This window comes from Archocentrus centrarchus, chromosome 22 (assembly GCF_007364275.1).
Source record: "Archocentrus centrarchus isolate MPI-CPG fArcCen1 chromosome 22, fArcCen1, whole genome shotgun sequence".
Taxonomy (NCBI): Eukaryota; Metazoa; Chordata; class Actinopteri; order Cichliformes; family Cichlidae; genus Archocentrus; species Archocentrus centrarchus.
In genome coordinates, this window is record NC_044367.1 from 11,299,637 (window position 1) to 11,308,732 (window position 9,096).

The 9,096-nt window shown below is 42.6% G+C and overlaps 1 protein-coding gene across 2 annotated transcripts in view; it reads left to right on the forward strand.

Annotated features, from left to right (window-relative positions):
• The window catches only part of kif26ab (kinesin family member 26Ab), a 62,568-nt gene extending 53,871 nt beyond the window's left edge, over nucleotides 1-8,697 (forward strand). For both annotated transcript variants that reach the window (XM_030719495.1, XM_030719496.1), the window contains 6 exons: nucleotides 305-467; nucleotides 1,297-4,543; nucleotides 5,128-5,321; nucleotides 6,151-6,174; nucleotides 6,430-6,580; nucleotides 6,662-8,697. In XM_030719495.1, coding sequence (XP_030575355.1) covers nucleotides 305-467; nucleotides 1,297-4,543; nucleotides 5,128-5,321; nucleotides 6,151-6,174; nucleotides 6,430-6,580; nucleotides 6,662-6,843 — 3,961 coding nt within the window. In that variant the 3' untranslated portion in view covers nucleotides 6,844-8,697. The remainder of the gene's footprint in view (nucleotides 1-304; nucleotides 468-1,296; nucleotides 4,544-5,127; nucleotides 5,322-6,150; nucleotides 6,175-6,429; nucleotides 6,581-6,661) is intronic.
• Nucleotides 8,698-9,096: the final 399 nt, after the last annotated feature.

Consider the following 9,096-nt stretch of genomic DNA (forward strand, 5'->3'; position numbering starts at 1 on the left):
ATTAGTTTTAGAGTCTGCTGTGTTTTAGCTTCCAAGAAACTGTATCTATATGTTAATTGTTTCAGGCAAGTCACTGCATGTGTTGTCAACCTTGCAGGTTTTCTGTGCGAGTGTTTAGTTTGTTTAGTTAGCTGCACAACAGCTTTCACTGGGGTTGCACAAGATTATATTGTAGTTACTCAAGCATGAAAAGATTAATGACTTGTCATTTGGGAGCGTTTTTCAGCTCAGAGGATTCAAAGTGGCTGCCCCACTAAACTATTACTGCGCTGTTTGCTAATAACAATGTAAATGCTCCCTGTAGAGACAGCAAGCTGACAATGCTGCTGAGGGAGTCCCTTGGCAACATCAACTGCAGGACAACCATGATTGCCCACATCTCAGATTCCCCAGCCAACTATGCTGACTCGCTCACAACCATCCAGCTGGCATCCCGGATCCATCGAATGAGAAAGAAGAAATCTAAGGTACGCTGATGAAACGTGTGGTATTACATAGATAAACCGATGAGCGAGCAATATGAAATACCAGTGACACCACTAATGATGCATTTGTATAATTTAGTAACTTATTATAATGCTTGTAAATCATAATAGTGCTCCGTTTAATGTTGTTCATTGTTTATAAATGATAAATGGAGAGTAATTGTTATTAAATATTATTTCATCATTAAGTGTTGCTATTGTAGCAATTACATTCCTAATGTGCATGTGTAACTTTAATTACCTTCATCGTAAATCATGCCATTATTAAGGTCCTTAAATTCATCTTCTTTGTGTAATTTTGGAGCTATTACGCAAATGAATGTGTTAATACCCCCACAAATGAAATATTATTAGTCCAGTAAGTCAGAGCTAGTTTTTCTCAGCTCCTCAGCACATAATCATGTAATCAATACCACCGCCTAAGGAACTGGGTAATGTATTCCCATAGATTAGGGAAATATATGCTCCAGATAATTAGTTGAAATGACAGCGTGTATTTATTTAGTCCCTGTTATGATTATAATACAGGCCACAGACAGCGATTTGCATTATTGACATTAGTTTCTGTCAGACTATTGATGCGCACTTTTAACCTTTAGATAAATATTGACTGGTAATATTATAGGAATTAAAATGTGCTCTGAAATTGATTTTGCTATGAGCTAGTAAACTGTGAATCTACTCTAAATGATAAGAATGAAAGTGATTTTGTAAATTGCAAAGATGTTACATTAATGTTTTAATGTAATTAATGTCATCATTTTATGAGCTCATTTCCAAATTTCTGTTCTGTTTTAACTTGGTTTTGCAGTATGCATCTAGTTCATCTGGAGGCGAAAGTTCGTGTGAGGAAGGGAGGATCCGGCGGCCACCGCACCTCAGGCCTTTTCACCCTCGGACAGTAGCCCTGGACCCAGACCTGCCATCTCTGCTCAGTGACCCAGAATATTCCTCCAGTAGTGAACAGTCTTGTGATACTGTTATTTATGTGGGCCCTGGGGGAACTGCAATCTCAGACAGGGAGCTTAGTGACAATGAAGGCCCACCTGCTTTTGTTCCAATTATCCCTTCTCTGAACAAGAAAAAGTCTGCAAAAGAGGGTCCTCTGGACAGAGACCAGTTCTTTAAATGCAACACATTTGCTGAACTGCAGGAGAGGCTTGAGTGTATAGACGGCAGTGAAGAACCTACTGCTTTTGTTGGCGAGGGCAAGCGATGCCAGGCTAGCCCCAAGATGGACAAATCTAAAGAGAGCCAAAGCTCTGTTTCACCAAAGACTGTAGCGAATATTTCTTACAACCAAGAGGGTAGCTCACCCAAACAATCTCCTAAATCAGTTCCCACACAGCCATCCTGCAGTCCCAGTGCCAAATCTAAAATGAACAATGCCCAGAGGCAATGCATGCCCGTGGAAAGGGTACCATCAGAGGGTGTTCAAAATACTTGCAGAACAAGAGCTGATGGTGAGAAGGCTTTGGTTTCAGAAAACAAGGTTAGTACAAACAAACCAGCAGCTGCTGCTGCACCACCCACTGAACCTGTGGTGAGAGAGAAGATCTACTCCAGCAAGAGAGCCTTGCCAAAGCCAGCTCCACCTCCTTCACAGCAGAGAGAAAATACAGACAATGCGGAAAGATCAAGCACCCGAATGCCACCTGTTGGAATGAGCCACCAAGCTGCAAAAAGAAGGGATCCGTGCACATCACCTTTGCTTAGAGCTCCAGTGGAGGTGTGCCAGGTACGCTCGACGTTGAGGGAAAGATGTCTGGATCGGGACATCCTTAGGGCGACTGTCACCCTGCAGCAACCTGTGGAGCTGAACGGCGAGGATGAGCTGGTATTCACCGTGGTGGAGGAGCTATCTATAGGCAGTATAGTCGATAAAGGTCGGCCATCAAGCATTATTAGCTTTAACAGTGACTGCTCTCTTCAGGCCCTGGCCTCTGGTTCCCGACCTGTCAGCATCATCAGTAGCATCAATGATGAATTTGACGCCTACACGTCAGCCTCCGGAGGATCAGAGGTGAACATTTCAGTGGTCACATCGCCTCAGGAGGGAGGAATGGCATGTGTAGACAGCAGGGGTTCATCAATCAGTTCTTGGCTAAGTGAGGTTAGTGTCTGCACCTTGGAAAGTGAAGGGGCTCATTCTACAGAGGTCTTCCTTCCACAGGCCAAACACATGGGACCAGAGGCCACCATTTACTTTGACTCCCTGGATATGTTTAGTTGTGGATCCTCTCCTAGAAATGCCAAGAACTCCTTAAATGACAGTGGATTTGGTTTTTCTGAACTAGACAGTGATAGCGCTGCTTCAAGCAAGCTGTCATTGACAAAGTGCCCCCCATCACCAGAATCAGCAAAAGGCTCCTTAAAATTTACATCTAAAATAACTAAAGCTCAATCACTTAGCTCCTCTCCACTTCAACAGGGCCCAATTATAGTCCACTCCAGTCTTCCCAGGAAGATTAAACCTACCTCATCTATCTCTCATAGCAGCAGTAGTGGCAGCAGCAGTAGAGAGCCACCAAGGCAAGAGGTTAAGCAGGAAGATCCTTGGAAGTGCGTCGACAACCACTCAGAACCTCAGTTTTCTGACTCCGGCAACACCAGCAAATTTCTCAGAAATCCCCCCAGTGGCATCCCTTCCAGCAAAACATCCAGCAACACCAACAGTGTACCTCGCTCTCCTATTTTGCAGGGGTCTACCTCATCCCAAAGGGTGGTTGATGGCTGCGAGAAATCAGCCAGCAAAAATCCACCCAGCAAAATGCCTCAGCTAAGACGAGGTGCCACCACCCTGGGAACAGTGCCCGTCATCCATTCCACCACAGACTACAAGGGAGCCCAAGATATTGTTGCATCTACCACAAGCCTTAAATTCTCCTCTCTGGGGAAAAACAAGGCTAACTCACAGAAAACGAACAATTTCCCTAAACCTGACTGCACCTTGCCTCCTCCCCCACCACTGAGAAAATCCAGTCTTGACCATAAGACTAAGACACTGCTGCCCCAAAGTGCCTTAAAGTCCGCATACGGGGAGGCAGGGAGGACCTCTGGAGCGAGGGCAGCTGTATCAGAAGATGAGCTCGAGGTACGTCACAGTTTCAAAGCCTCCAGCCTCAATGCAGCCAAAGTTACCTCCAGCTTGAAGGCCAAAGGGCCTAGAGGAGAGGCTGGGCAGCACTATAGCAGTCAGATGTCACTAGAAAGGTGTGAAAGTCTTTCCTTATCAGGTTCCAGAGCTGCACTTAGTAGAGAGAACAGCGGGGCGAGTCTTGGTAGCAGCAGTAGCAAATCAAGCAAGTCCATTTCACGATTTGGTATTCCTAATTCATCCAGCGCTCCTATTGCTACCTGTCCATCTTCCCCAAGCGGAGGAAATATCAGCAAACCTGGACAGGTAAAAGCTTCTGTAAATCCCAGATCATTGGGAGCTGTTAATGGTTCTAAGGCACGTTCACTGTCAGCCAACAGCTCCAAGGGCCTAAGCTCCTCCACAAAATCTTTGGCAACTCCAGCAACCAGAAACGCTAACGCCAATCTCCCTCCCTCTGGACGGACATCAGCTCCTCGGGCCACTGCTGCAGTCACCAGCAAGCCTGGAAGAGGGACTATCATGGGCACAAAGCAGGCCATTAGAGCTGCAAATAGCCGTGTGAGTGAACTGGCAACAGGCAACATATCAGGAAAACATGTGAAAGGTTCAGCAGATTCAGACAGTGGAAATGACAGTGGGGTGAATGTGAGTGATGACAAATCCCCAGTAGCCATGCTGCCTTCTCCATATAGTAAAATTACAGCACCCAGGCGCCCTCAACGCTACAGCAGCGGCCACGGCAGTGACAACAGCAGTGTGTTGAGCGGGGAGCTGCCTCCGGCGATGGGACGCACAGCTCTGTTCTACCATAGCGGTGGCAGCAGCGGATATGAAAGCATGATCCGTGACAGCGAAGCCACAGGCAGCGCTTCCTCTGCCCATGACTCCATGAGCGAGAGCGGCTTTTCATCTTCAGGGAGAGCAAAGAGCTCCAAGTATCCCAAGAAGAGAGCAAATGGTGAGAAACTAATTTGGGTTTTGGGGATTTTACAAGCAGCAATCTAGAAAATGGGTAATACTCACAAATATTGTGATATACGTATCATCGTGCACACACGGGCAAGAAATATATGCTGTCTCAGAGGAAATTAACCATAAATTTATGGATGGGTTTTTATTACAACCACAAATGGGCATTTCATCGGATTTTGTTTCCTTCTGAATCAGCAGCATGCATAATTCATACATACAGTAAATGTGAAAAAGTTAATGAATGTTTCAGATGAGACATCTTTGATCTGTGTATTGATCAAATAAGAGTTGAACGTGGGGATTTTATGTAGGTTTTTGTCTAGTGTATAACCATGCCAATTCATGTGCGTTAAACCAACCTTTTGGATTTATTCAGTTTGTTGATATATAGAAGAACATCTCATGAAGCCCTTATAAATATGCAATCACCACAGCTCAGTCAACAATTGTAAAGCCGTGCATCACTTTATATCTCAGAGTGGGATATATACATATTTTCTTATAGAGCCTAGCAAATGCTGCTGTTGTATGTTAGCAACCTAATTGGCGTCTGTCTAACTGGTGCTGTAGGCTTCCAAAGAAGACGGCTAATCCCAGCACCCCTGCCAGACACAGCATCCCTGGGGAAGAAAGTGGGCACAGCAGGTCAGTGGGTGGACTTGCCCCCTATGTCTGGACCGTTGAAGGAACCCTTTGAGATCAAGGTGTATGAGATCGATGATGTGGAACGACTCCAAAGGCGGCGTCAGGAGGAAACCACAGAGGTGAGCACAACTGGCTTGTTTTACTGGCTTAGTGCTTCGTCTTTCTGAACCTGTTTTGGGTAATGTGAAGTCTGAGTTGAGGCAGTGTAAATCCCACTTGCTAAGCCTCAGCGGTATTTTGTATCTGCAACATTGATGCAACATACATCCTCAAGATATATCACATTGACTTACACTGTGGGAATTTCTTAGCTCCCTTCTCCCCAGTTCCTTTTTAAAGAACAGGACAGGAATAATGTGTCCCAGACGTCTGACCTTCAGTCAGCTCTGTGGCAAATCCTGGAGTTAAAATGTCTGTCCAGATTCCCAGTGCTTGGTATTTTGGCAGCATTCCTTGGGAATGTCAAGAGTTCAGGAGGCAATTATCAATGAGGGTTAATTGGTCTGAGCATGACTGATGACTTGCTGAATGTGGTGGTGATATGGTGGGGTGAATGAAAAAGAAGACAGTGATGAAAAGATTGGTCAGAGAATGTGCGATGATTGCAGGGACACCCGACACCACCCCAAATCAGCTCAATGACAGCAGTCATCACCATAGTCTGCATGGCTGACTCCACTTGGATCATTAGCAGCTTCCATAAAGTGCAGCTGGAGAGGGATTTTTATATATATATATTAAATTAACGACAGGTGGTAGTGTGATTTACTTTCAATTGAGAAAAAATAGTTTCTCCTGGTGATCAATGACAAATAATTCCTTTTACCTTTTTCTTGCACAAAATCCCAGTTGAAATCTGATGCAAACAGCGCGTGTTTTCACATATAACATTCTGTCTTGTCCAACACGCTAACTTTCTTTATTTTTTTCCCCCAATCCTGTGTTCAGCAACCATTCCAAGATGTTGACAAGGTGAGCTCATTTTTCAGAGTGACTGATGTGTAATTACAAGCAGCAAAGACCGCATTACTGTTTGAGGTCTGGCTCATAAAATATGACATATAAATAGTATATTATCTGTTGACTTTATTTCACTTTTCATGATGAAGTTTACTGATAGTTTTTCTTTTTTATGCTGTGCAATGTTTTTGACACTATTTAACTGAGCTTTTGAAGCAACTTTTACACAGTTACTTAAATCAGTATAATCTGCCCTTTCCCTCTCAGGGCCTGCTGTATTTTAACAGTAAGCTGAAGATGCTTGAGCGAAGGCAACAGCAAGTGAGGGACCTGAGGGCAAAGCACCAAGTATTGTTGGAGGAGCTAGAAGACACGAAGACACGATTGATGATGGACCCCAGCAAGTGGATAGGAGAGTGTAAGTTATTTTCTTTGAGTGTAAGAGTGTATTTTTGGTAGCAAACAATGCAACTAAATCTTGCTTGGCTTATTTCAACAGTTGAGGTGGACCAGAATTTGGATAAAGAGACTCCAGAGTACCTGGAGGCCTTGACACAGGTCACAGAGGAGCTGGAGTTCTGCGTCAACCTATGCAAGTCCCGTGTCATGATGGTGACGTGCTTTGACATCAGCATGTCAACACCTGGCACTCAGGAGGGGCTGCGTGAAGTCGAAGTCTGAGGAAAAAAGAAAGTAGGAGCAAGAAAGGAAGAGGAAGTGAGTAGAAAAAGGAAGATGAAATGTAGCAGTCAGTCTATAGAAATCCCTGGAAAATAGAACAAAAGACAGAAGTGAGATGAGAGCGGATCTTCACGCGTAAACAGAGGAAATCTTGACCACCTAGCTACAGTGCCTCGTTATCCACGACATGGCAGAGAAATGACACGTGAGCACAAATGCTGTTGCCTCTGTGGCAAGGCAGTGGCCATCACTTACTCAAGAGTCAATGAACAACACCTGGAAGTGCCTTTTTTATTGTTTTGCTTTGAGTTGTTATTTTTTGTATGGCACAGGTATCTCAAGTGTACCTACACCCTGAACATATTGCTTTTAGGAAAAATATTTTATATTCCATTGTATAGTGTATTAAATGAATATGTGATGTGTACAAATGACCTTTTTATGGGGAAAAAAATAAAGTAAAAAGAAAAAAAGCAATAAGCTAATGTTATTGCTCTCCCAGACTGCCTTTTCTCTTGTTTCAAACCTCAGTCAGCATTTTAACCATGTTCATTCAACCTCCTGCGCCTTATGTTAAACTCTCTGGTTCTGTAGTTTTCTAAATTTTCAAACTGGACTATGTTATTTCATCAAGGACTGTATTTGCTGTCATCACTCATCTCCTGCCAGCTGGCCTGTGAAAGCTTGCAGGGTAGAGTGAATGTTTTTTTTTTTTTTTCCCTCCAGTTGCCTTGTTCAAAATGGGTCTCAGTGGATGCACTTAGGTAGAGCAACAGTTATGTTGTGGGGAAGGAGAGTATATTCAAGCTGTGCTTGCCTGTGTTTATCTCACTAAAATAAAAGTTTAAGCCAAAACATATCAATCAGAGGGGCACTGTGACGGACAATAAGTGATTGTTGTTGATTCAGCCATTCTCTCTGGTGCCTCAGTATGTGGTCATGCAACTTAACCTTCCCTCCACTTACCTGTGATGATCATATGATGAATGGTTACATTTCTACCGGTGCTCGTCAGTGAGCCCAATTTTTCTTCAAATGGGCTTGGACTGTGGGCTTTCGATATACTGTAAAATAAAGGAGCACTGATGAGCACAAGTCAGCCAGTCTGTTAGACAATACTTTTTTTCAAGTGCTACCAAAAGCCTCAGCTCTATGCATTCCTGCAACTACTATAAGAACCTCAGTACCAAGTAAGGGCAACCACACTGTTTGGCCTCTTTTGTCCCAAAATCTGCTCAAATTGTCCTAATGTGTCAAACAAAGACTCCAGAATTGTAGTTTCTCACAAAAAGAGACAGTGAAAAGCAAAAGATTGTGGCATTATTTAGCAAAATCAATCATGGCATCAGTTCTTTGTGGCTCCCAGAATGTGTTTATGAATCAAACAGCTGACACAGAGATAAAAAAAAGATGATTGGTGAAAATGATTGTTTAGAAAAACAGACTGGCTTTGACGAAACTTGCTGTGTTTGATTTCTGTATCTATGACAAATACGACTTTGTTTTCTTTGTTTTACAAAGATGGACTATCTCAGGCCCTCTCTGAAGATGCTGCATGAGATTTTTTAATCACTTTTAAGAATGATTTCTACTCCATTTTTTTACCATTCTAATTTTTTACAATAATTTCTGTGTTCACTAATATGGGGTTATGCTCATTAATTAAATAACTATTACCAAACCAAGACCTTTTTTTCCAAGAAATGATTATATGTAAGGTCATATTTCATATCAAAACCCATATTTTCTAATATCTTTGTTTTGTATAGGATTTCCAGACCCTGTGTATAAATGTACAATATGGCAGCTTGTGTTTTACTTTTACAGTACCTGTGAATAAAATGTTTCTTCTTACTGATGACTCAAATTTGACTGTTTTTACCTCCTTCATGCATTCTATATTTATTTTCACACAGTTCCCAATAGAAGGATTCATATAGTGATATTTCAAAATTGCAACCCACCAAGCAACACCTTTGTGACAGGATCACAGAACTGCACATGGTACACTTACCCTTTTGTTTTTGTTTATTTACTCCTACTTTTACATCTTACATCTTTTTATTAGCTTTATGAAGTCATTCTTAGCTTTCATAATGCAACAGGCTGTATGGTGCTGTAGGCAGCAGTTAAATATTAGGTTAATTTTGTACAAAGTAAATGGATCTGCAAATATTCACAGGGACATTTCTGATTGTGAATATAAAAAACTTTATAAAAATCACATGGCAGATTCTGTATTGTCCTTGTCCA